Source organism: Molothrus ater, chromosome 1 (genome assembly GCF_012460135.2).
Source record: "Molothrus ater isolate BHLD 08-10-18 breed brown headed cowbird chromosome 1, BPBGC_Mater_1.1, whole genome shotgun sequence".
NCBI classification, from domain to species: domain Eukaryota; kingdom Metazoa; phylum Chordata; class Aves; order Passeriformes; family Icteridae; genus Molothrus; species Molothrus ater.
The window spans coordinates 121,054,542-121,082,536 of NC_050478.2; the positions used below are offsets into that span (position 1 = coordinate 121,054,542).

Below are 27,995 nucleotides of genomic sequence, written 5' to 3' on the forward strand. Positions count from 1 at the left end.
TCACAGATAACTTAACATCGCAATTTCTTTCTTCATTGCCTAACAAGAAAAAAAGACAAATTAGGAGTCACAGTGTGAATGAAAGCAAGAGAACCTTGTTTGCTTCTTCATCAAAAGAATCAAGAGTCTGTTGATAATTACAATTATTAGTAATGTTTAGCCAATACATGTGCTAACATCTTTCTAGACCCGTTAGCGTCAAACAAATCCTTAGACCCAAAATACAGAGTAGGCTAGAGAGACTGGAGGAATCTGTATTATGGGACTATGGATCTTTCTCAATGATGGTTTCAAAAATGAGAAAAGAAGCAGTTCCCAAAGTGCCACAACTAGAAGCTGGAACTGTTCTTTTCTGCACTCTGATTAAGTACTTGTTAAAATCTCTCTTCATATACAGCAAAGGTTTCTCCTGATCAAGTCATGCAGGCACTCTGAAGAGGAGGTATTTTTTGGTTAAGGTAGAAGTGGAAAACAAACAAAAAAATCAAGTCCAATCACAAAAGTTCAAAAGCACTGAAATAACATAAACAGGTCCCTATTCACACCAAACCACATCATTATGAGAGAAGGGTGGGTGCATTTTTCAGGACTGGCCTGCACAATCAGAACAGAGTCTATTCTAACTCTGCATCAGCTGTGGAAGAAGAGATTGAGATGACTAGGGCCAAAGAGAACAGGCTTGCTGGCTTGCTCAATTTTTTAAGGCAGACTGAGAGGCATAACAAATTTTATCTATTCTCAGGCACAAGTATCTGAAAGACAAATGAATTCAAGGGCCTTGAAGCTGAAGATTGAATATCCAACCTATCTTAATGAACTGAATACTGGGAATGCCCAACTGGGACCATGGGTTCCTGTGGAAGATTTCTGCCTAGTTCTGACAACTCAGAAATCCTCTCTTAGAGGCAAAGATTAGAAAATTTGACTCATTAGCAAACTATCATAGGCAGAAAACTCCCCATTTGTCAAATTAAAGATGCTTGGGCCATGCTAGCTAAAAATAAAATGTGGTGAGACTAGAAAAATCTCAAGTTCTTGTTATGCGTTATACTTCTTTTCAAGAATGGAATGACTACTATACAAGCATTACCACATGTGCCTGTCTGCAAGAGGGGAAAGAGGAAGTGACACACTGAGAAATGCACCCTCCTTTCACAACCTCCCACCCCTGAAAGGCTTCTGGAGAAGACTATTGACAGACTGAGGTTAAATGGTTTGAGAGCCCTGAGTGGGTGGACCCATTGCCTTCAAGCCTTTTCCTGCTGAAACTGCCAAAAATTATGCTACATACAACAAAGGTTTTACTATATGGAGAAATGTTTTCCAGACTGAAATTAAAGCCTTGAGAGACAGGCAACCAAGCTGTACAGAGTAATGCCAAATAAGCATGATGTTCACAGTGCACCCATACAAATACACACATGTATAATAGCATGTGACACAAAGGGCTCCAAGACAAAAAATTCACCTTCACTAACGCAGTTTTGTCATCGTCTTCCCTATGTCGGTAAATGCACTGGCTAAGAAGAGCATACAGTCTTTCCATGCGAGATATACTGACATTCTCTGTTGCCACAATGACCAAATCCAGCACTTGCTGAAGCAAAAAAATAGAAACTGCAATTCAGAATAGCACAAGATACATCCTACTTTCTTATATTGTTAAATAGAAGTGGCACTTCATAAAACTGATTGAGTATCTCAAAAGATTTAACTGGAGGAAGCAAATTAATATTCCACACATCAGAGAAAAAGCTTACATTTCAGACAGGATTTTCTTACTCATCACTATATGACATCAGTGATCATAACTGTGATTCAACTGCTTCTAGAACAGTGGGGAATGACACGATCCACTTTGTCACTGAGGAGCTGCCTCAGGGAAGTCATAGTTGCATTTCATTAGAAATGCAATACAGGGCCCTAGAAAATGTGTTTTTAGAAATAAGCCTACAGATCTCCCAGACAGGGCTGTACCAGATGGAAACGGAAGCATCCTTAGGTGCTCACCTCTACCCATTAGCTGAATCTGTACTGTGACTAACATCAGTCAGCTCCTACCCTTCAACTCAAGAGTGGATGAACTAGCAGAGCAGTCTGTAGGAAATTACCAATCTCTCACACAGTCCCTTGTGTTACCAAAGACCTGAATGTGGTAATCTGGGGAAAGCAACACTAACAAACTAGCAGCAGCACTGCTGGGGCTGTTCAGTAGCTGTGTGTTGAGAGAGGCTGTACAGATGTAGCTGAAGAGTGCAGCCACACCAAATAAAAATATTACAGCCTCACACCTGCTTGCCTTCAGACTCAGCCTCCCTTACATCACCAATCACAAGATTTGAGTTCTACACCTAATATCAAGCAAATAAGTGAACACACATACAAAAGAAACCCCCAAGAAAATAAATAAAATCAACTAAACAAAAACCCCGTACAAAACCAAGCAGATCCATTTTGGAGGGGCTCTCTGCTATAAGCAGTGAGTTCCAATGACACCCATGTTAAGGAAACAAGTCTTCTAAAAGATGTGTTTCATGGCTGTAGCCCTCTCCTCACAGCTGAAACACATATGAGCAGAAACATCAGTAAGGGCTCTACTCTACCACTTCTCCAGTCAGTAGGCAATAATTTCAGATTACATGCCATTAGCATCCTGATTCTAGAAGAAAACCATGTAGCTTTTTTAATATACAAGCAGCCATGAACAACACAAACCCCTGAAATCTGCTTCCTTTGGAAGCCATCTTGGAAAGTTAATTTAACCTCTACAGTTCAGATCAGCACTTAAAAGTGTGATAGAAATTATGCTGGTGACCTCTTTTACCAAAGGGGACTTTCTACCCTCACAAGGGAAACAACCTAGTAATACTCCCTTTCTCATCATGGCAGTAAGCAGCAGCTTCTTCTACTTTGACTGACCTCCAGAAATTCAACCTAGTAATTTCCTGAATTTTTCTTCTGGCTATATCCCCTGAAGGGCAGGTCATTCTTCAACCCTCTCCAGTTCATGCAAAGGAACCTCTTTTTCCCCTCTGCAGCTAGGCCCATGTTTGATCCTTTCCCTGACTACACCTTAGGATAACAACTTCTATCCTACAGGGGACTAGAAAAAATGTGTAACTGTATGCATGCAAAATTCTAACACTGAATTTTGAAAGCATTTGAGAAATGCAGATATTAGTATTTTATCCAGGATGGTCTTTTGGTCAACCTTCTAATTTCAGGTTTAAAGTCACCACTGCTAAAATCAAGGTCCTTTTCCAGGTCCAAATTAATGAAAGCATGTGAACAGCAAACCAAAATACACATCTCCCCAGTCCATCATAAAAACTGCTAACCAACAGCAGTAGCAGGTTGACAGTGAGCTAACTTCAAACTTAACAAACACTTTTACATTGAAAATTAGGAGGAGAACAGTCTCCTAAAATTCAGTTCACCAAAACCAAAAGCAGCCATCAACACCACCTCTGGAAACAACAGTCATTACAGGCTGAATTATTTCACAAGCTATAGATCCCTCTCGTGAATTGTTTGAATTGGCATTGGTGAACAAGTGACTTGATTGACAACCATACAGGTAGCAAGAAAACATCCTACTTCAGTATCAACAAAATTGAAATTAGACTTACTCTGAGTTCAGAATAATCCACAGACATTCCCTGTGTGTGAAATTTCCTTACTTCCCCACCACATACTTGCAGTTGCTCATCCAGTTGAGAATGTCCCACACAAGTTGTATGATGTACTTGTGAATCTGGAATTACACACATTTTTGAAATCAACATTTCTCTTTATCTGTAATACAGTATCAGTGAAGTATCCTGTACCTGGAAAAGACTAGCCCTCTGCAATAACAGAGACAGAATTGTTATCCATTTTTTTTACAGAGAAATGTTTGACTTCTATCTTTCTAGTGGTGCTCCATAAAAATTAGGAACTCAGACATGAAAAAAAGCACTAGAGAAAAAAGGCAGGGTAAAAGTAAGAAAAAATATTCATACTGCCACTACAGCACTGAACAGTAAACCTGAAGTTGAAAAAAACAGTCTAAAAAAGTAGTATTTAGGTTAGGAAACACATCTACACATCTTACATTTCAAACAGTAAGACATAATTCTTCTATTCCACAGGGTTCTCCAGGTCCACACTGTTTTAAGTACAGCAGTACAGTTTGGCTGCTTATTTCTGGGAAATACCTGTACAATTCAGTATCATTTGAAAAACAAACTATAGAATCAAAAAAAAAAACAGCCACTGTAAAAGACCATGGCTGTAGCCAACATAACTACAGGAGTAACATCATTATGCAAGGAACACTGTGTGTTGATTTGAGACACAAAAGAAGTAACAGAATGACATTCAAGAATGCTAAAACCTAATAAAACCCTCCTCAAGAACAAAAAGGAGCTAAATTACCTGTTTGACCTTTCACTTACCACTTGAACCTGCATCTTCAACAGTTCTGGCTATTTGGCAATCTGGCATTTCACTCTCCTCTCTTAGGTCTGAACATTCAGGAAACATGACACTCTTTTCTCCAGCAGGGGATTTAGCCACAAGGGTCACTCTCTCACTTTCATTTTCTGTCACATTTTTCTGTTGTCCTTGAAGTACATTTTCATGTTCTTCCATAGGACTGTCCTGGGAGGATACAAACTGAACATTCTCCCTCTTTACGGAGATACTTGAAGAGTCTTCCTTCATTTTGCATTTTCTTTTTGACTTCTCTACAAAGAAATACCAAAGAAAGTAATCCAAAACATTCCCAAAGCAGTTCTTTCTTCAAAACACAGCAGCAGTATCTTGCAAGGAAAATAACCACAGGAGCTTCAGTACCATCTCCCTACATGTGTCTAGAGAAAAGGTTGCAAGTTAATGAGATCAGTTCTCTATTAGATATATTATAAGCAGGATAGGGAAAAACAATTTCATGTAACTGAAAACTAGCTGAATATTCAAAACAGACACAGACAATGTTTTGAACTTCAAGTTATAAGTGCCATTAAATGTCAGTTGGGACATCAAGGCCAGGCTCTTACAATGTCATGCAGCCAGTGCATTCAATTTCAGAACCATACTGAATGAATGACCTCAGGATTTACCCCACAATTTTAAGCAACATAATGAAAAATTCAATGCCTCTGTCATGAAGAACCAAGCATCACAGGAACCTGCTTTTAGGCCACAGGAACAGAGAAGGTAGCAGTGACTTTAGCACCTTCTCCGAGAAAGTCTGAATGAAATGCAACTTGCCATTAGAGCAGGAGGTACTGGTGTCCATAGGTGCTGTGGTCATCTTCCATTTCTCATTACACTTTGGGTTTTCTCTCTTACACCCGCAGAGCAAAAAATTGGGTCTTGTGTGGCTGGTTACAAAGCATGAGACAAGTCTCTAAAATCCTGAGTGTACCATCAAAAAACGTACCTCTTTCCTTACGAGATTCTTTAATTTTTTGGCAGCGTTGCTCAAAACCTTCATCCATTTCATTCCTCACTATGGAATATGCAGTATCACTCAAAGTACAAGCTTTGTGCCTCAGAAGATGATCTGAAATTTTACAGCCAGAACTGAGCATTTTCCACCAGTCAATGAAACTCTTTATTTTGGTTAATTAGAATGATTTTTTTTATTTTTATATATGCAGGTTCTGAAAGGTTATCTCAGACTTTCAGCATAAAACCAGAAAAGTTACTATTTAAGAAAAAGTACTTGCTACCAATGAACACATCTATCACTATTCCATACCCAAACAATATATCTAACACTAAAACATTTACAACCTGGGAAGAAATGCTCTCTGGGGTTGTTTAAAATTGTCTAACGGGGTTCTTTAAAATTATTTGATACTATATCCATTGTGGGATTACTAAATTTCCGACAGACAAAATCTATCAATTTATACATCTGAAATTTTTCCAAATTAGGGATAAAAAATACACCCATACCTGCAGGCCCTTTATTTGGTTTGTACTCTAAAGCATTGCTACAGATTAGATCAATGTCCTTTAGAAAATCTCTTGCAGTTAAGTATTGGTGCATGTCAATCTTGGAGAGAACTGTCAAGAGGTCCATGGGCTGTTTAATGGTGTCCTTGTTATTGGGTGCCTACAAATTAAATATGTATGCTCAGAGATTTAAGCTACAAAAATTAAGGACTTTCATGAAGTCAAATAAAGGACTTCATAAAAGCCCCAAATATTTCTAGTGCCCTCAAAGATGCAGAAAATAACCAGCTTCTTGAAAATGGAAAAGGTATTTCAGGTGTCTTTGAAGAGACAGACCAGGAGAGAGGGAAAAAAGAAGCAGGGTGGTCAGAAGCATATGTGGAGCAGAGAGGGGAACTGGCAGGATGCATTTCACTTCCTTTCAGAAAATCTCAGCAGAGAAATCTTTCTCAGTAATGTCACCTGAGATTCTCTTTGTTGTTGGCAGCAAGAAAAAAAAAGCAGAATTTGCACCTTTGAAGCATCTGTCCTATGCATCTACTCTAGAATGAGATAACTGGACTCAGAAATGTCAATTTCTTTACTCGGAGCTTAAAAGGAGCCTAATGACTGCTTTAGATGATCTATATGTTTATAGGTTATTCGCACCTTGGAAACTACAAGGAAAGAAAATGACAAGTGAGTGGATGCTTAGGGGAATGGGACTTTGCTGAAATGCACAGCTATCTTAAAACTGCAACTGACTTTGAAGTACATGCCTCTGGCAGAGACTTATTCAATAAATTCAATGGGAAGTGTATGGGAGCAAGAAAAAACATGCAGCCCTTACGGCTGATTATGTACCGAGAAAAGCCCCAGATGAAACTGGAATAGTATCTGAAAATTTATTTGACAAACTGCTGCTTCTACTCCTGTTCTCTCAGAAACTATTTAATCAAAGAGCTTTAGACTTTATTAAAGCAACCCTTGAGGTACTTTTTATAAAGTGATCCCTCTGCTTTTTAGTGCTGTAACATACCTATGTATTCAAACCTTGGGATACATAGGTATCCCCAATTTCCTTGGGCAAATTGTGTCGGCATTTGGTGTAACTGGCACTTGGACTAGACATCCTTGTAGATCCCCTCTAACTGAAATATTCTAAAGTTTTAAAGACCTTTTAGAAAGAATATAGGGCTTTCAATGAATACTCAAATAATAAACATTTGAGAATCTCAAGGAGTCAAGCAAAAGCAAAATTCACTTCTTTCTTCTTGGAAAATCAGAATAGTACGGTCCTAACATGAAAGATAAACCTTCCTAGAAAGAGCACAAGAACACCAAGAAACATAAACACAGAGGAATTATGAATACACACAGTTATAATGGTATTATAAGTCAATACTAACCTCCTCTGAAACAATGGGCTTTGTAAATACTTTGAAACGTTTGTCAATGACAAGTCTTTGAGCCACATCTCTTAAGTAAATCCTGAGTTCACGCAACGTATCCTCTTCCTGCTCTTCCAACTGTCTTATTTCTTCCTCTGTCAGCTTTCGAGGTTTAGGTGGTGGTGCTACAGGCAGCACTTCTAAAGGCTGGCAAGCTTAATTGAATCAGAAAGTTGTAGTTAATTGATGGTACTCATATATAAGCACATGAAAAATGATTGATAGGAAATTATGACCCAAGCAAATACTTTATTAACTGTTAATCTAGAGTTAGCAAAGTTTTGTAGGTAGAACATCCTCCTCACTTCTGTTGGTTTTTAATGCAGGAGGTTGAGCAGCTTGCTTCATAACTAAGTCCTCAAAAAAACGTCTTCTCTCAGCACAGGTAGGACGTGGGATTCTGAAAACTTCTTCATATTCATTATTAAACAATGCTTTTATCTAAGGCATGAAGAGAAAATATACTTCAGTTATACAAGGCCATGCAAACTTCTTATATTCTGTTCCAAAAAGATGAGTACCTCTCTGAATTAAACTGAATACTTATCTGGACAAGACTATAAATTAACAGTTATCTTTGTGGCCTTACAACACTAGGTTTTTACAGCATGGCAATTTAAAGTGCCTTCTCTAAGGATCACATTCTAGATTTTAAGCTACATGAAGAAACTGAATGATAAACAACTGAGAAAGGGGTGACTGGGGATTCACCATCCCAAAGGCTGCTTATTTTCCATTTATGTGCCTTGCTGTCCTTTGACTTGAATCTTTATGGCAGCTACAGAGGGAAAATGGCAAGGCTCAGAGGACAAGTGCTGGCTTTTTGGTAAGGTGTTTGGGCTTTCTCTGATTTTATTTTTAATTAATTTAAATGAAGTGTCTCAATTTGAATACTTCCAAGTTGTATTCCATTTTTCTATTTCTACTACCAAAAGTTACGGAAGGGATTTCAATCCTTATTTTAGAAGAACTTATTAACAGTATGAAAATGTCTGTTACTGAAACAAAATAATCCGAGCAACACATTCACATTTTGAACACCTTCCTTTAATGGGCAGTCTCACATGTCTACAAGGCTTAGCATGTCTTCTTGAGGAATTTTGTTAAAGAATACACCTAAAAATTGATTTCCAAGTTGCTTAAACAGAAACTGAAACTTAGCTTTCTAATGTGTCAATTTCTCACCTAGATGAAGGAAGTAATTATTTTTTTTAATAACTTACATTTGAAATTACATTCCATCAATAACAGTGCGACCTCTGTATTTTTTCAGAAAAAATTCATCTGACTTTTCAGTAAAAATGTTTTCAGAAAAACAGTCTTTCTTTCCTAGCTACTTTTCAAGCACCACACTCTTCACTAAGGACACAACTAACCAACTTGAAGCCACCAAAACCATTGTTGGAAGCAAGTCCATACATCCGTCTAATAATCTTGAGTATGTGAGAAGGGAGAAAAAGCTGGATCAAAGTCAATTTTTACTCAGAAAATACTAGGCAAATGCTTTCAGCACTGTTTTGTCTAAGCAAGTTTTTAAGGGACTGGGTTTGGATGCTTGAGTAACAACTACAAATTTGCTTAAGGGTGGCATATAACTCTAATGCTTCAGGGAGTTATAAATTAATAAGAAATTGAGTAACAAAGGAAGAAAAGTATTGACTGAAATACCTCTTCTGGGAGATCTCTCAGTTGTACATTAGATGTTGCAAGGAATAAAACTGGAGTAAACCTTGGGATGTTCTGCAGTAGTGTTGTAAAAACAGATCTCAGTGTAGTTCCAATAGTGTCCCACCATGAAGGGATTTGTGGGACATATATGATACTCGGTGCTGATCTCTGAGCTTCTCGCATCAACTAGTAAAATGAAAGTTTTTTGGATAAAACTCCATCACGTACAACAGACTACTAAATAACTACATATCAGTCAAACTACCTTATAAATAAGAAGTATAAACACAAGACGTAAAGACAAATTGATAAATGACTCCTTAATAATCAGGTAAAATTTGCACTTTGACTCCAATATGGGCATTTTTATGCAGACAGAAACAGACCTCAATCTCAGGCTGATTTCAAAACTACTTAGGTATAGAATAACTCAGAAGAGCCTAAGAACTCAGCCAATGTAGTGGTGTGCCTGAAAAAAACCCCAAAGCTAACCCTTTGGCAAGATGTACTTGCCTGGAGAAATCACTACGCAACTGCAGCTACACCATTTTCAGTTCAGAAGGGACACACACCCAATTTGGACTGGAGCACAGGCTGAACAAACAAAGGCCTATGTGAAAAGGTGAGGGCTAACACAGCACAAGATGCCTGGCTATAATTCATAACTTCAAGCATATTTTATAAGAGGTGACCACTCCTTAGACTGTCTGAAGAGCTAAATCACTCACTGCCTCTCATTACCAAATGTGGGCTTTGGAAAAACACAAACCACTGCCTACAGATGGCACCTCAATCACAGAAGACAACATGCATTGACTGCATGAGGGAAGTGGAACAGTCCTTTCACACAACAAACTCCTCCATGCACCGTTTCAGATTAACAATCTGAAAAAGACTTGGTCCTTCTATGTCACAAATAAGTATCCAGTCACATAATGTGTCTGTCCTAACTTGTACAGCTCTGAAATGCTGCTTCTAGACATAAAAATATTTTAATACAGCAATGCCACAAAACAAAGTGGATTTACTGTCCAAAAGTAAAAAAGCAAAACAGCACTAAATAGCTTACATTTCCTTTTCCTAGTTAATGAAAACTCCACACCATACAAATCTAAGTATTCCACGAATTTCAACACTTTTGCTGCATATACTGCAGCATTAAAAGCTGCATATGTAAAAAAACCTCAAACAAACAAAAAAATTATTTGCCTCAAAACCTTGGCTGCCCTACAGACATAATTAAAAAAGAGGTTACAGATTGTGCATTGACATGCTATCGATGCAGAGCCATCTACTGGTAGCACAGACTCTTAAGAAGCAACAAAAACAACTCTCTAAATCCCACATGAGACCAGCAGGATTTCTTGCCACAGAGAAGGGTTTATTAGCAGCAATTCCCATCTTCCTGAGCTGCTAGTAATATTCCCCCTGTTACATTTCAAATGGATAACATGGCTATGTAAAAAATCCTTATGTGGTGTCATTCCAGTAGAAAAGTGGATTTTCAGACAAAAGTAAACAAAACAGCACATTTAAATCAGGCCACTTATATTGACAATGTTTTTTGCTTACTTCACTAGTTTATACACTAATCCTATGAGACTAACAAGAAAAAAAGCTACCTGTACACATGTTTCATCTGGTAATGTGCTAGCAAACAAAGTCGGTGTATCTAGTGTATAAATTGGAAACTTTTCCAGGGAATGCATTACTGCAGCTGCCAAATCAGAAGCTTGCCCAGATCCTGGCTCTTCAATTAGTAACAAGCGTGGCCTGTAAGACGTTGGTTGGTCACGAGGATTTCTACAGCAATAAGTAGAAAACAAGTTTAAAAATGACTGATGAATAGGAAAACAGACAATAAAGTTTTTTCCTATGCACCTTGTTTGGAAATACTCTCCCTGTTCCACAAAATAATAAGCTGGTCCATGAACAGGAAACCTATCAAGGCCTACTTTCTCACAAACTGGTACTCTGCCTCTGCTAGAAATCCTGTCATTCCCCAGCACATCTGCTACTCTTTTGGCTGGGTTAAGTAATAGCTCTTAAATTCCAGAGTGAGACTGTCCAGCCAAATACCCACACAACAGTTCAGTTTGATGGGTCAGGGCAAAGTACTCAGAACAGGAGTAACCAGCTGAACCTTCACACTTATGTCGGGCAAATATTGATCGCTCCACACACACTCTCAGCTCCTTCATCTAGCATCCCTCACACCAAACAGCTTACACACTCAGCTGTCTTAAAAACAGAGCCATAACAGGGACAAGCATACCTGCTGAAAGCGAGGAATTCTGCCTTCTTGTGATCACACGTTTTATGAGTCTGCTTCTCTTCAGAGATTGATGGTGATTCCTCATCACTATCAATCACATAATTTCCTAAAATAGGATTTAAAGAGAAGAGAAGGTTGTTTCCTGCATAGTCCATCTTTGTCTTGCATTAATACACCTTCAAAATCAGTGCTGGAAAACACTTCTCTTGTATTTCATCATTTGAATGCTATTTCCTGAAGAGTTCATTCTACCACAAATCAAAGGAGAATGCACAAGTCTCTACAAAGCTGTCCTATGTCCCATGATTTGCATCAGGTATTATCTCTCTGTTGACAAAAACTTGTGAGTTTTTCTCCTTAGAATAAAGATGGTTAGGAACAACTTATGTATCTCCCAGACACTTGAAAAACATTTCTCCTGCTTTAAGCATTTATTTGAAAAGAGGTGCTAATAATTTAAAGCTTAGATTCCTCTCTGCAGGCAGTAAATGTGATGTTAGCTCCTGTTAGAAACAGGGTCCTCCAGCAGAGAATGTGTAGCTCTCGACTGCTTTTGCATGTCACTCACAGGTCCCACCCAGCACTGGGCACACACAAATTATAAAATTGTGCTGCTAGTACAGCTGAGTACATTTGTGTACATTGATTGCACAGATCACAAGCTTTTGCTCTGGCAGATTTTAAAACAAGTGGATGTAGATGTTCTACCTTGCTGTTGGTCCTTCTTTAGTGCAAGCTCAGCATGGGGAAATACTCTCTGCAAGGTTTGTAAAATCCTTTCCAGTGTGTCTTCTAACAGTGGCTTTGAAATAGCTGATAGTGCTTGCCCAGGGGAAGGCACAGCCCTCCATGAAGCTGGAACAGTCTTCTGCATGGCCATGGAAAAATCATTTGCTTTTATTTTAATTGAATCCATGTTTATCTGCAGTCTCTGTCTGCTTTCGTACAGCTGAGGATAGCGATGCCGCAAAGCACAGAGACCAGTTTCAGCACATAAGGCTTTAATATCAGCACCACAGTATCCTAATAAACAAAACAGGAATCAAATGTTATGTCAATCTCAGACAAAACAGAATTCAAGGCCAGTACTTCTAAAGGGCAAAAGACTTTGTATGCAGCCAAAAATTACCAGGCTAAGAGACAATTTAAAGAGTTACTGCACCGCAGAAAAGTTCTGTTGCATGCCTCACAGCCTAATATCCTGCACTTAGGCAGAAGCCTGCTCCTCAAAACTTTGTTCCTGGGAAAGATGTCACAAACCCATTCAATGTTCTGAGAGACAAAAAGAAAATTGAAAGGAGTGTCTAAATTTGTTCCCATGCCAAGTGCCTCCTCACTGCCTCTCTCTGCCACAAGGTACAAGAGCTCTCGGTACAAGAGCTGCCTGCTACAAGCTCAGGTTCCCTAGGACTCAGGTCACATGTGGCAACCCACAGTTTTCAAGCTCACCAACACATTCTTCAGCCAGCTCTTCAAGTAAGTGGTCCGATGGCTTCGGCTTCCAGTCTCGTGTGTGAATTTTGAAAATTTCTTTTCTTGCCTGGAAACAGGTGCATTTCAGTTTGCCCTAAGTTTTCTCTTAAAAGAGCAATGACAGCACAAACCCACAAGATCCCTTATACCAATACAAATGCTTTTCTTATCTGCTAAACCTTTTAGTATTTTAAAGGTCAATTATTAATACACTGTCTGCTTCTTCAAGCAGGAAATTTAATAATTCTGAACTTGTTCCATTAAACTCTTGCTGGGGGCTGCAGTTAAGTAAAAGGCATTTACATGTACCATAAAAGTGAATTTTCCAAGTGTGAGACCTAACGATTCTGAAGAAAAAATCATTGTAAAATCCTTATCTGCAAACAGAGGTATTTTCATCAAAGAAAATTCTCTCAAATTAAGTAAAACTTCATGAAACTTTTAGCACACAGATTAATTATGGCAGTTTTTTAGAAGTCTATCACAGTAGAGAATCATGTATTAGATCTTTTTAATGGCACCTCATCTCCTCTTCCTGAGAGCAGATGAAAACTGGAGAAAAATATTTGTGCATTTCACTAGCTTTCAATCCAATAAGCTTATTTGTCCTTTTTCCAAGAAGTGATAAGAAATATCAGAGATAGCCAGTGAGAAAATACAAAAAGAGGTCTCCAGTTTTGCATGCTATCTCCCACCTTTCAATATTTTTATTTTACCCATTTTTATATTGCTTAACTATTGCCATTGAACTAGAAGCTTCCCAAGCCCTGCACCTGTGCAGTATCCTTCACATCTTTGTCCAAGTCCCTGTCAATATCTTCCAGTAAGATCACAACATATTTAATTTGCTTTAGCATCAGCCTTGATCAAAGTTTTTGCTACCAAGGAGGCCTTCTCTCACCCTTTCTTTTAATTTCGAGATGCTAGAGGGGTAGTTTAAAACTAATTAATATACCCATTCTTTCTTAAACATTTCAGTTACTATCAGCATCCCATTTTCTTCACCAGTCACAGAGAAACCAAAACTAAGTAGAGAATCAACTACTTGTTGAAATCACCCTAATCATATATATTCAGCACCAGGTCTGCCCTGTACACTACAATGCAATTTCTCCAATATCCCTTTTTGTCTCCCTATAGCTTTGTTCAAACTGTACACTACAGATGGAGACTTGCACTGCTGCACAATGCTGCCTTATTACAGGGATTTGTTATGAAGATGGACTTTGCCACAGAAGCACAAGGTTGATTTGAAGTTCTGACCTCTTTGTTTGGCAAAGTGAAGCGGAATTCTCGTTCAAAGCGCCCTGGTCTTCGCAAAGCAGGATCTATAGAATCCAGTCTGTTGGTGGCTCCTATCACCACAATCTCTCCTCTGCTGGCTAAGCCATCCATAAGTGCCAGAAGTGTCCCCACAATAGAGCTAACAGAAAAATATGGTTTTCATTCACCAGCTTAGTAAATTTTCTTCAGTTACACATAACCTTGTCCAATGATCACTCAAAAGTACAAGTTTTACTGATGAGATGCTGTTTAGCAAAAGACTCATTTTAAGTCATAGTAAAATACAGGGAAGGCAACACAGACCTTTTGCTGATATCAAGCTCAGCAAACTGTTTTCAATTACTGTTTAAAAATCTCTGAGATTCATTTGCATGGAATTACTAATTTTCAGGAAAAATGAATGTGTCACTTGAAGTTAAATAAGTTGCCATCTTTTTTTCACAAAGATCAAGCAGCTTCTATGTAGATACAAAACATGTCCTACCTATGAATTTGGTCTTGTTTATTGGACCGTACAGGAGCCAGAGCATCAATCTCGTCAAAGAAAATAATTGAAGGTCGCATCTGGTAGGCCTACAATGAAAACACAGGAATATTGAGATCAGGAAAACAGCCCTATTTGAAAGAGCAAATGCATGAAAAACATCATGGTTGGAAAGGCAACTAAATTATTCAGACTCTGTTAACTGAGCTAACAGAGTAAAGTGGCATGAGTAACAGAAGACAGCAGCCTATATCAACTCAAGGAGACTGGGTGACAAGAAACAAACCACACCAGTAGTTTTTACATCTACCTGGCAACCACAAGAACAGAGACAGGACTTAGTTAAGTTACAGGCTCTGGAAGCACCCTCTGTTATCACTTTAAATGACCCTGCTTTCAGCCTGCATCCCTTTCCCTCTGATCTTAAGCCACGACATGTTACTTCTTGAAACATTTTTGTGACTTTTTGGGAGGTTGTTGCATTTGTTGTTTTGGGGAAGAGGGGGATGTAGTGGTGGTGCTTTGCAGGATTTTCGTATTTCCTTTACTAACCTTTCCCAATACATCTGAAGATTTCAACCCCTAAAACTTCACTGAAAAAGGAAACAGTCGCAATCCCATTTCAGTGAAAGGAGCTGACAAAACATGTAGATCATAGAAATTTATTTCCAACTCAGACAGAACACATGCCAAATTTCAACCTTACCTCCTCAAACAATGTACGAAGCTGTCGTTCAGATTCTCCTATCCATTTACTCAGACACTCAGCACCTTTTCTCATAAAAAAAGTCACTCTCATGTCACCTTGACTGCATTCATTAGCAAGTGCACGAGCAAGCAGTGTCTTTCCTGTCCCTGGTGGACCATAGAATAGACAGCCTCTGCAATTAAAAAAAAAAATTTAAAAAGTCACATAAGAATAAAACATCATGGAAAAGCACCTATTACAAACCCCATCCTTAAAACACACAATTCTGCTCTCCTAAACAAAACACCTCATGGAGAAGATAGCAGTAATAGCTGAAGTATAAAAAAAGTCAAAAATGTTCCTGCACAATTCTCCAAAGCAGCAAAAAAAATCAGTAAAGAGGACAACGAGAAAATACAAAACTTTTATCAAAGCTTGCAGCATCCTAAAAGAGCACTCTCAAAACTTCTGGCAATCCAGCAGGAGTGGCTGGAACCAAACAAGAACAAACTTCCAATGCAGAATCTGGGATTAGGCTAACTTAGGAATCGTCAGTTCATTTTTCAATGATGCACTCCATTTTTTTTTCAAATAAGTCAAGGTTTTACAGTAAAACATTTGATTCCCCTTTAAAAAGCTTTGAGTTACTGGAATTGGCTTCCCTTTGCTGGTGATAAAGGAAAAAGTTTAAAGCTGGAAGGATATTCTGCATTTCTGCATTTACATCAACTAGAAAAGCACTACTGCTTCAAAAAAGAATTTCAATTAATGAAGAAGCAAAGCACAGAAATATTTTTCTTTTTATTTTGAAATACTTTTAAAGTTACTGAAAGCAAAGAATTTTAGGTCCTAGTTCAATATGCCGTGACTGAGTTTTGTTGACCAAGAATATATAAAGCTAACAATTAAAGCACTGGTCTTTTTTTGTAACACAGAAGCCACTTAGCTCCGTAAAAAGAAGACAGATTCCTATTTTAGCTCAAGTACAACAAACACTACAAGTTTCTAGTTGCATATCCAGTCAGTTGCAAAAGTGATACTTGAGAATTTGAAAAAAAAAGAGTTGGTGGCAGAGACAAGTGGACTTTCACTAAACAAACATTTGACTTCGAGTAGAAAGTACTTCCTGCTTACAAACAAATCAAGTCTACTTCCATTTAGAGCTATAAAGAAAAAATCCCCAATTCTGCCTTTGAAAGGCAAGACACTTTGAAAGGATGGCATCACCATGCAGTAAATCTTTGGGCCAACATATATATTGGATTCTACCAATTTTTTTTTAATTACGTTTTACTACTGTTGAAAAAAAATCAACTGCTGAGAATTTAGAAGCATGAAACGAATTGATGCCCCAGTTGAATTCTCCTGAAAATAGGTAAATTAGAACTTAAGAGTTTTAAACAGTGTCTGTTACCTTGGAGGTTCAATTTTCAATCTCTCAAAGATTTCAGGATAAAGCAATGGAAAAATGACCATCTCTTTTAAAGATGAAATGTGGTCAGAAAGACCACCCACGCCATCAAACTGCACCTGAAGATGAAGTCAACAGAACACATTTTATATGATAAAGAAAGCTGCAGCCTTGATAAGGTTCCATGAGAAGCTGGATTGCTTGAGAGAAAACTCAAGGGAGTTATAGATGGCCCATTACTGGAAGCTTTCATAAATACTGCAAATGTCTCACTGCCTCAATGAATCAAAAATACTTACTGAACCATCTATTTGCATTTGCTCCATGTCAGCCAGACTTCCTCCAGTTTTCATGGTATCCTTGTCAACTCCACTTGAGGCACACTTCTGAAAGCTGACCAGAAGAGATCTGATTTGAATTGAGGAAAAAAAGGTGCTTTCTAACTTACAATGCAGACAGAAGATTTTTTATTTTCTAATGACAGCAAGTGAATGCAGAAGGCCTTATAAATCAGCAAGAACTTCCTAAATAGGTAAATACTCATTCCAGTGTTTTACATTTAATGGCTATGAGTAGATAAAGGAAAATGGTCACTCCGGACATCAAACTGAGGTAATTATTTTAACAATACCACTTATGAATATCCAAGCCAGTTAACACAGCACATATAGGAATTCAAGCTTAGAACAATTATTCCATATGTGGAGACCATGGACTGACCTCGATTATTATGATGGAAGAATTCCTCCCCTTTCCAAACACACTGACATCTTTCAAATAGTTTTAGCTTTTACCTTCAAAAAGTTACAGCCCAGGAGAACACTTATTGCAGTGGGTGTTAACATTATAAAGGCTGCCCACAACTCCTGGGCTTTCCTGAGGACTTTGGAATGTGTATGCCAGAAGATACATATCTGAAAGACGTCAGGCTGAAAACTCATCTGCTAGACTGTTATTAAATTAATATTCCTAGAACATTTGTTAAGTAACAAAATCTATTTCCCCTATTTTCTCTTATAGTGGTTTTTGCTTTGAAAAAACAACAGCAAAACACAGAAGCAATGAAGTTTTACATCAAGAAAATACATCAAAGTGTTTATCTCTACATTTCCTCCCATTCCCACCCGGAAATCAAATTTCTTATTAAAAGTCAATCCTAAAAATCCAGTTTAAGAGACTCCAATTACAGTTGTCAATACCAACAGGTATGACAATTTTGAAAAGGTACAAGAGGAAGATGGCAACACTTCATAGTTAGGCATATGCAAAGTCCATATGCAATCCTCCCTCCCCTATTCGCTAACTTCATTAACCTCCTTAAATTTCTCTTCTTCTTCTGTATTTCAAAATCCTCATCATCATCAGAAGAGGAAAAGGAATCACTGCTGAGGACTCCATATCTCTGTCTGCAAACATTCAAACAAGTAAAATATTAAAATGCACTCAAAGTAATACCAAAATTTAAGTGAATAATATCTCAGAGTTTACTTTGAAATAGACAAAGTTTTCAGATCATTGGAAATTTTATCTGATTTCAAAGTACATTATGTCATTTTCCTTGTGACAGCAATATTTGATTTTTATTAGGAAGGTAAAATGTATCACTAGTGTGCAAAGAAATTTTTAATCAAGTTACTCCTTTTATCTCAGACACACAAATAGAGTTTCACTTAGCATTATGTAGCCACTCTGTGAAACATCAACATTTTAAACTTATTTAAAAACTTGACTTCAAAACCCCTTCCTTCCATAATTGTCTGCTTTCAATGATACTAAACAAAGTGTTCCAAAGGGAAGGCACTCTCTGTGCTCTGTTTGCATGATCTGACACCCCTTTGTCATTACTACTGCAATTCATAAATTGGATTTTCATTTAATATTTTTCTGGTTTAAGGATAGTTTCATACAGAAACATGAACTGATTCCAAAGAGACATCAGAATCAGTGTTTGACTGATTTAAAAATAATCCATTAAAACTTCCATGCAGGCTCTCCCTCTAACTAAATTGTCTTTGGTTTTAAGAAAGTAACTTTCATGTCTCAAGATTAAATAGTCTAAGGTTTTCAGAGGGAGATTCTGCTTCATTTACACAACAAATTAATTTCAAATACACAATCTCAGCCACAACCCTCATCATCACCTTATGTCATTGGACATCACTTTATGGTCATTGGACCATAAATACTGCATTTTCAAATAAGATCTGATGTCTAGTAAAAAGACATCAGATCTTTTTACTGCCACTGTCAGTGTTTGTTTTCTTTATGCTGTTAGACTACCACAGTAATAATAATTATCTTATTTGCCACCAGTCCAAAACCCCTTGAAAGCATTATTTAGTCACGTGACAGCACTATTGAGACAGAAAAACTATCACCTTTTGTTCCCTTTGCATGAATCTCTCTCTGAAACAGATGAAGATTGGACTGAAGAATCTGTGTCACATTTTCTAGGTGCTGTTGAAAGCAAAGAATTTAGAATAATGTCACAATCAAGTTTAAGATAAAGCAGGATAGTCAAAGAGGCAGAAAACAGGATGTGTATCACCCATCTCTAAGTTCAGAGGAAGTTTCAAGGCAGGCAGGGGTTAATCAATGCACAATAGAAGTGAAAAAACACACACCTGATTTTTAATGAGAACTTGAGTAAGAATATAAAGTCTCTTTATTTACTATTCTTTCAAGGCTAGATAGGTCATATTTTTTACTGGAAAACAATAAAGATCCCCAAAAAGTAAAAATGAATAGCATGTACACAGGATACAGACATTTTAGAAAAGGTACTGGCAGAATGAAGGTAAGAAATTTAAAGTTGAGTGTGTGAATGTATTTCCATTTAAAAAATCTTGCTTCCATGCAAGAAATTAGCTCTTCAGAAAAACTGTGCCTAAAACCTACTTTCCAATGTATCTTGATAGCACTCAACAAAGCAAAGCTTTTTTCTTCTTGCTTCACTTCCTTATGATGAAATTACTGAACACAACATTAAACTCTTTAAGTACTGTTGCAAATAATGATATATTCAAAATGCCCTACACTACAGGTACTCCCTCCTGTCCACAGCCTTTTATCATGCACTTGTTTTGGAAAAACACTGAGACTTTTTTTGTCTGAATACCTATGAGCTCTTTACCAGTACAGCCCTAGAATCTGTGGCTATGGCTTGTAATGTCAAGAGCAACACAGATTTTTTAATAGATGAAAAAATCTCAGTAATTCAGCCCCTCTCAATTGCTTAAGAAAAAGCTTTTGGCTAGGGTATAGTCAAGGAAATTTAGAACAGAAGTAGCTTACAATGCTACCTGGATTGTCAGTTGTTTCTTTACCAGTTGTTTCCATATGTAGACTTTCCTAATTAAAAGAAACAGGAAAAATTACACAAACATGCAGAAAACCTGTGAGCATATCTGATGCCTTTATAGTATCAATTTCAAGGCACTCTATACGTGCACAAGATTAAATTAACACACAGCAAGAGGGAATAGGAACATCACTCAGGAACCCAGGATTAATAACAAGGATTTCTACTCTAAAATAGGGTTTAGTAGATGTGAAACTTAAACACTTGGCCAGACACAAAACTGGCTGTATCAATAAGTCACAGGTTAATTATCCAAGAGTGTGGTAAAACTCAGGACAAAGCAATTCTTAGCAGAAAAAAAAAATATACTGGCATTTGAGAGATGATTTAGAAAGTACTATGGTAAATTCTGGTTGAAACAAACTGCAAAGGAATTCATATCTGACCAAAACTAACTATGAAATCAGGCTATGGATATATTTACAAAACAAAGTTCCTGGCATTCAAGCAGACAGTGGACTACTTTGATTTTACAGAGCAAAACCAAGACAAGGAAGTAATATTGATCAGTGTCTATAATTTTAACATGAGTTCTGCTTGGGACAGGGGACGACTTGAGCTTGCAGGCAAGAACAAACTGGCACAAGAACAAATACAGATAAAGCAGGTACCAGGAAATTCACTTTTTAGTAAGATTTGAATGAAACCCCAAGCCCTGAGACAGCTATTTGTAAAAAGCTGGGGGTTTTATTTATCCATTCAAAATTATAAGGCAATTCAGCAAGCATAGTATATTATATGTTTCAGCATATCACTACTCTTTCTTGTCTTCTGAAGAAGGTATTTCCTCCACCTTAGAACGTAGCTGTGGCATGACTGTAAAATATTAAATTATAATTAGAGAACATGAATAAAATATTAGTTTAGATTACACTAAGCTTTGGAAAAAGTTTTTGGCTAAATTAAAATTAAAGTAAGCAATTCCTTTACATGAAATGCCATTCATATAGAAAAATAGTAAATTATTTTGGTATCTGCTTTTGTGTAGTGGAATACCCATAGTCTCCCTTTCTTTGCTATCTAGGTGTCTTTTCCACATCATCCCTTTTTTTTTGCAAGATTTCCTCTGCAGTACTAAGATACAGAGTTGACATGTAAGAGCAAAGACAGGTGAGCACAAAAAAAACCCCACTGAAAACAACACAAGTAGTTAGCACAATATTTTAATATAGTGTGCACAAAGCAAGAGTCATCAACACTTCACCAAGTTTTTCAACACTACTTAAAAAATAGGTAAAATGTTCCGTTTTTTATAGAGAGCATTTGCAAACGTAAATTGTTTTCAGTTAATTTTCCCCCTTGCTGAACACAGTACAAAAGAATATAATTTAGAAGGAAAAAAAAGAATTCTGAAGATCATACAAAGATAACAAAAAGAAATTATGGCAGTTTTTCACAGCACTTAAGTTGCTCAGCATGATAGCATTAAGTAAATTTTAGTTCACAGCCATCCTCAGACAACAGGTTGCTTAGTCTTCTTTTACTGGAATTAAGGTCTCAAGCTGATTTTCCATGAATATACACACTGGAAAAAATAATATGTCCCTGCTGATATACTTTGAAAACCTTTCAGAAAACAATGTCAATTTGGGCTTCAATTTGGGTAAAGAGAATTAAGTCACAGACACACAAGCAGAAATGTAGGACTGCTTCACTTTGCCTGTATCCAACTTTCTGCCATTTCTTAACAAGACACTATTTGCAAGCATGAAAGAAAAGTTAATTAAACATGAAGCCAATTCTGGTGCCAAGAAGATAAATTTAGAGGGCAAGGTAACATCTACTGAAAGTCTAGGCATGAAGTGGTCATTTCAGTTCACAAGAGACCAGCCCACATATAAAAGATGCTCTGGTGCAAAGATCTCTCTACAACTGGCAATCCCAAAAGGAAGGCACTGGTGGCCAATTTAACCATCGACTGTGTCCAAAATCTTTACACATAAAGCACCTGACAAATACATCCTCCTGTGTGTGCACAGTCTGTGAATAGTAAACCTTAAGAGAAGCCACAAGCAGGAGACACTACCTGACCAAGTGCAGTGGAACGTTTATGGAATGTTTGTCAGGTTGCTTGGCAGTGCCGCCCCAAAGTTCCAAGCTTGATCATGCCCAACCCCCAAGTCCCTGGTGGGATTTTACTGTGGCTGGCACCTGATGCCCAACACTTGGCAATCACAGAATCATAGAAGGGCCTGGGTAAGAAGGGACCTTTAGTGACCATCTAGTTCAACAAGGACAGGGACACCTCCCACTAGGCCAGGTTGCTCCCAGCCCCATTCAGCCTGGCCTTAACACTTCCACACAGGTTCTCTGGACAACCTTGCCACCCTCACAAAAAAGATTTACCGTATACATAGTGGCATGTAGGGAGGTCTCAGCCCAACTGATGCATGCATTTACCACTTGCTGCCAGGAATAAAAACATCTTCTTCTGCCATCAAAAGAAAGTCCCTAGCCAATAGTATGCACAGCACAAAGGCTTGCTAGTAGGGCTCATTTTAGTAGCTCTGCATGATGAAAAAAACCCAGCTTACTTCATTCTAGGATTGCAAAACAAAATAAACTGATTTATAGTGGTGTAAAACTTTGTCAAAGTCTACAGATTCAACGGACCTCTAAATCCTCTAATCCCAATTTTTTCATCCTTTAAGCACCCAGTATTACAGAAAATATAATGTAAAGATGGTTTGATAGAATTATATTCTATATATAATAGAATTGACCTTGGGTTGAAGCCAGGTGCCCACCAAGCCACCAAGCCCTGGGTGACAGGACAGAGAAAATAAGATGGGGAACAACTAGTAGCTTGAGATAAGGCCATTTACCAAAGCAAAGAAAGAAAAGCTGAAGTTTGTGCAGCTCAGCAGTAGCCAAAGCCCAGGTGTGTTATCAGTACTTTCCAGCTACCAACACAGAGCACAGCACTGTGAGGGCTGCTCTGGGAAAATGAACTCTATCTCAGCCAGACCCAATACAGATTACTTTCCATAAACACAAATGAATTTGCATTAATTGTGCTATTCGCTTTTAATTATTTATTGATTAGTTTAATATTAAATGTTCCATTATTTTTCAAAGGATTTTTTTTCTTCTGTTCTGTGGTTTTTGTTTGGTAAAGCAGTCAACACACATGGAGTTAGCATGATGGATAACTACAAGTGATTTTTAAAAATAGGACTGATGATAATTTCTTTATTTAAGCTGTGGCTTTAAGGACATAAAGGAAAAAAGAAAGGTAATGCAGACATACACACAAATATTGTGATAGGAAACAAAAAAAACCAAAGTTAGGGAGGTTACATGTCAAACTGGGCCAGTACAATATTGAAAAAAAAATCCACATTTTATCTTTATTTGTTGTGTGGTTGAACTTATAAAATACACAAGTATGAATTAAAAGAATTATTAAGTCACAGGTAAAAAATGAATTAAAAATTTAAATTAATGTCTGATGTATTCTAGAACTAGAACAGTCACATTTCTATATAGTATTTTCTGAGGCATGTTCAAGAAGGAAAGCAGCTGAGACCCACCAGTGCCACTGAAACAAGCTGCAATATTAAAATATTGAATTTCCCTAGCCTACAGTCATTAATATTAGTTAAAATATTGAATTCTGTTCTTCACAACTAGTGTTTGAAAATCTGGAATGATCCAGCAACAATAAGAAATCATTATAAATTTAATTCTGTGTTTGCTTCTTTGTGATTTCACATTCAAAAAAAAACTCATGCAAAATAAAGGTCACATTGAGAGAACATCAGTGACTCATCCAGGAGATCAGAAACATCTGAGATTGCTTTTATAATGTTAATTCATCTCAGCTGTATGAATACATTTTCAGGTCATCTAATGAGAGGGATTTTTTCAGAAGATCCTCATATCACTTAGATCTGGCAATAAGTGAACAATTTGTGTTGAAGAAGATGCTAAATGTGAGGTAGCCAATCCCTCATTTGCTGTAGAAGAGTAATTTGATATAGTGAATAAGGTAACACTTGCAGAACAGTTGTCAGATTAAGGAGTTTGCATACTGCCCAGAGACATTCAAACTTCTCTCTCTCTATAAAATCCAAGACCATACTGGAATAATTTAAATCATAACTTAAAAAAATTGTCATATTCTGTTTTCCTCATTTTCCATACTCTATTTTACATCCTCCCAGCTTGGGTTGTGGAATCTTAAGATCTCATTGTTGTTAACAATCTTAAGATCTCAAATGTTGTTAACATTTCATAGACCTTAGATCATACAGGAATTGCAGCTATCCACAGTCAGAAGTAAAGCTTTAGGATACCTGCTCTTCATCTAAACCAAACTGACTGAGAGAACTCATCCTTCTTTCCTTTTAGTATTCTGGAACTTGATTCTAGAGGACTATAGGCAGTCTATAGTTATGAATTTCTATGAAATACCAGGCCCAAGGCATCCAAAGTCAGTAATTCTGGCTATACTTCCTTTGTTTCCATCTAAAACATGGCATGAATGGATACAGGAATGCACTTTATTTCATATTACATTTTATTGGGACTTTCTCGTTCCCTCATATGTTGAAACTGCTAAATCTCTAAATTCAAAGTTTGTATCTTTACCAGATAGATACATGTTCCAATTACCCAAACATACCCTGACAAATGTATCCACTAGATATTCAAAAGTTCATGGAATTAGTGTATAAACAAGATATAAGAAATTACACATCCAATTGAGCAACTTCCCCTGATACTTGCTTTTTCTAACCATCTGGTCTACACAATATTATTGTCACATACACTTTTTGTTCCCTATAAATTTCACTTTTATTTCTATATTAAAATATGGGTTTAAATAAATTATTTTATAAATATTAGTTGAAAATCTGTGGCATTCCCAGGCACTACCTGCATTTATAAATCCCTGGTTGGTGCTTTGGTCACAGTAAAATCCTTCCTTCCTTTTATTACTCAGTAGAATTCAATTCTTAAAATATTACTGCTGGAAAACTTCATTGTGATTTTTTAAATTTAAATAGCAAGAGAAATTTTTTTCCAATAGCAATATTGAACGAAATTAGAGATTGATTCTTGTCTTGCTTTCAGCAGGATCCAATCTCCAGCTCAGCTTCTCACTTGCACAGACTTTACTCCCTACAGCATTCTAAATGTTCTAAATTTTAATTCAAATTTTCATTCTGTGTGCATTACCACCTGTGAGAAAAGGCACTTTCTTCATGCACTTCTTTTCATTTGTGTTAAGTCAAATCTCCTTAAATGTTCAGTTTACCATTCAGTTGGTTCCCAGCTTCATAGAAGGGTACCCTATCATTTGGGCAGCTATGAATAAAGTCTTTATCCATCATTCTGATCCCTATTTTTACATACATCGGTGCATTGAGTATTCTAGCAAGAACTTTTCCCACCCATCCAGCAAACCAGAGCACCACTATGCAAAGGAGATGTTAGGCTGGGGCCATCTACTGGTTGAATTGTTGAGCTTTTGTTGACAAATTTGAAAAACTACTTACACATGTAATTCCATTGCAGTTATAAAAACAACAGCATATATTAATATATTAATCACCTAAGTATGTGATGTTTCTTGTGCAATGGTTCTTTGCTTTTAAGATTAAATACTGTATGGAGTTAATATGGACCATTTATCAAAAGAAAAAATAATTTAATTGGCTTTCATAAACAAAATAAAAATGGGGGGAAAGGGGCCTCCTACTTCCCAATAACACCTAAAACAAATAAAGAATAAGGTAACCAAAAAGAAATTGAAGAATAAAGTGTAAGATTTCATCATGAATTTGTATGTGTTGTTCTAAAATAGCTAACATGCTAAAATGTACAGGTTTTGGGGGATTAAAATAGATCTGTCAATTTTATGATGTACCTTAAAGATTCTTATTAAAAATAAATTCAAGGAAAAAAAATTAGCAAATTAAGAGAAGACCAAAGCCTTTTAAACTGGAAGTTCTAATAAATGAGCAACTACAAACCAAGAATAATCAAGATTGATTGAGAGACCAAACTATATTTACATAATTATGCTGTTAAGTATGTATTTACTCATTTATTACATGATAATAGTGGTAGTTATTTGTGTTGTAATTTAGTCTTATTTCTTATTTTAACTGTCTTCAGGAGCAAGAGAGAGCATTTTACAGATTGTGCAAGTTTAGGTGAGACTCCTTGCACTTATTAAATTGCTATGCATATACATTAATGTATCCACAGGGACAAAAATATATACATACTAACTCCCTATGCTAATGCCTATACTTTTATAAATATATATTTATACATGTATATAGGTATGCAATACATGTACATTCATTTATATCTATATATACATATGCACACATGCATGCACACCTGTATATGACATGTAACTTGTACCTTTTATACTCTAAGTTAAACAAAATCCTCTGTTGGCTCTTAGTTATACTGGGATTAAACACTATTCACATCTGCCCTAAGCAGATCCATCAGCAGGAGAAATTTCTAGCAGGAGCTCTAAGCAGCTTGTAATTTTATCAAGAAATGCAAAGTGCAATTTAATATGTATAAAAGGCAGATAAACAGTAAGACTTCCCAGCATAAAGAGGAAAGTGTAAACATGTTGCAGGTTTGGAGACGAGACTACAGGAGCTATATCTGGGAAGAAAAACATTGCCACCATCACAGACAGAACTGGTAGAAACACCTGCAAGAGAAAGAAAAAACTGGTTTAGGAATTAAACTGAACAACTGTGGTTTTCCACCTCATTCATAAGAATAAAAACATGTTTTCTGCCACACTAGAGTATCTTTTCTCATGCTGCTGCAAGCTCACCCAGCACAAGAGTCATCTGACCTCAAAATACCTACAAGATAGGCATATTTTCTAAAGTACTTCAGGCTCCCTCTACTGTCAAGGGGAAGAGATCGGCCTGGAATAGTACCTGAAATCCATTTGTCCACATATTAGGGACTCCTCAAGGACACTCAGGGCTGGGTGTTGTGCTGGTTTTGGCTGGGCCAGAGTTAATTTTCTTCACAGTGGCTTGGTGAGGAGCTGTGTTTTGGATTTGTGTTGAACACAGAGATGATAACAAAGATGATTTTGCTAGTACTGAGCAGAGCTTACACTCATCAAACTGGTCCTGCTGTTGTTTATCAGGTAATTTGATCCACCTTCCTGTCAGTTTTTACTACAAAACTTATAAAACGTCTACTCAATTAAACATTAATGCATAATAATCTCATTTTTTATGTCCACCTGGTTTGCGTCAAACACCAAGAATTTGCATTCCTGACATTATCAGCATTAAGAAGTTGTCACAATCTCTTCCAAAGTGCAAACCTAAGTCTTGCACTCTATTAATACAGCTGTCCAAATAGAAGATTCTTTTAAGTTAAATTATGTGTCTTCTCGTCTCTTTGACCTCAATGTATTAATGCCATAGCAAGATTGCTGTGGGTGCAATTTAGTGTGAGCACAGGAGTCAAAGGAGTTAAAGGCCCATCAGCTGATATCTCCTGCTCTCTGATACCACCCTGCTCCACCCCGGACTGAAATAAAGCTCAAATTAAAGCCTTTCACCAGACCTACCAGAACATCACTTCACCCTCCACCACATCTGAGAGGAAAACTGTTCTGCCCTTCAGCACTTGCCCTGAATTCAGCCCTTTGCAGACTACCTTCTTCCTCCCTGGGTTTTACATTTTAACACGTACAAACAGTTTCTTTCTCAGATAAACACCCTCCAACTAATACCGTCGCTCTCCATATACCATCCATGGCTTCGTTGCCAAGTCGAAGCTCCCACTTTTCAGTTTTTCCAGGCTCTGATATGTCCCCCCTTCCTCCCTCCCTCCCTTCCACAGCCTTCTCTCTCCAGAGCCCATACGAAGACGCACTAAGCGAAGCCCTTGGGATCACACATGCAAGAAACCCACGTTTCGCCTTTGGCTCTCCCATAAAGCGTGGGACACGGCAGCTCTGAGAGCC

General features: G+C 37.3%; 1 protein-coding gene across 1 annotated transcript; it reads right to left on the reverse strand.

The window, feature by feature from the left end:
* On the reverse strand, positions 1-27,892 carry LOC118694563 (ATPase family AAA domain-containing protein 2-like). Its single transcript, XM_036395703.1, has 21 exons — positions 27,762-27,892; positions 17,973-18,065; positions 16,959-17,067; positions 16,663-16,778; positions 15,267-15,441; positions 14,561-14,649; positions 14,056-14,215; positions 12,769-12,859; positions 12,028-12,342; positions 11,320-11,425; positions 10,667-10,847; positions 9,045-9,230; positions 7,682-7,817; positions 7,335-7,531; positions 5,947-6,106; positions 5,422-5,548; positions 5,254-5,366; positions 4,437-4,727; positions 3,696-3,754; positions 1,469-1,597; positions 1-39 (listed from the first exon to the last, which is right to left on the reverse strand). Exons 1-21 carry the CDS (start codon positions 27,890-27,892, stop codon positions 1-3), a joined length of 3,003 nt encoding a protein of 1,000 aa, XP_036251596.1.
* Positions 27,893-27,995: the final 103 nt, after the last annotated feature.

Bases quoted from the DNA above. Each gene is read 5' to 3' on its own strand.
- LOC118694563 (XM_036395703.1), bottom strand. From the start codon at position 27,892: ATGGGCTCTGGAGAGAGAAGGCTGTGGAAGGGAGGGAGGGAGGAAGGG. The intron at 11,426-12,027 runs GTAGAACATCTA...ATCCTATTTTAG, and splicing joins AAAGAAGGACCAACAGCAAG to GAAATTATGTGATTGATAGT. The intron at 5,549-5,946 runs GTATGGGTGTAT...GTAAAATTTCAG, and splicing joins ACCAAATAAAGGGCCTGCAG to ATCATCTTCTGAGGCACAAA.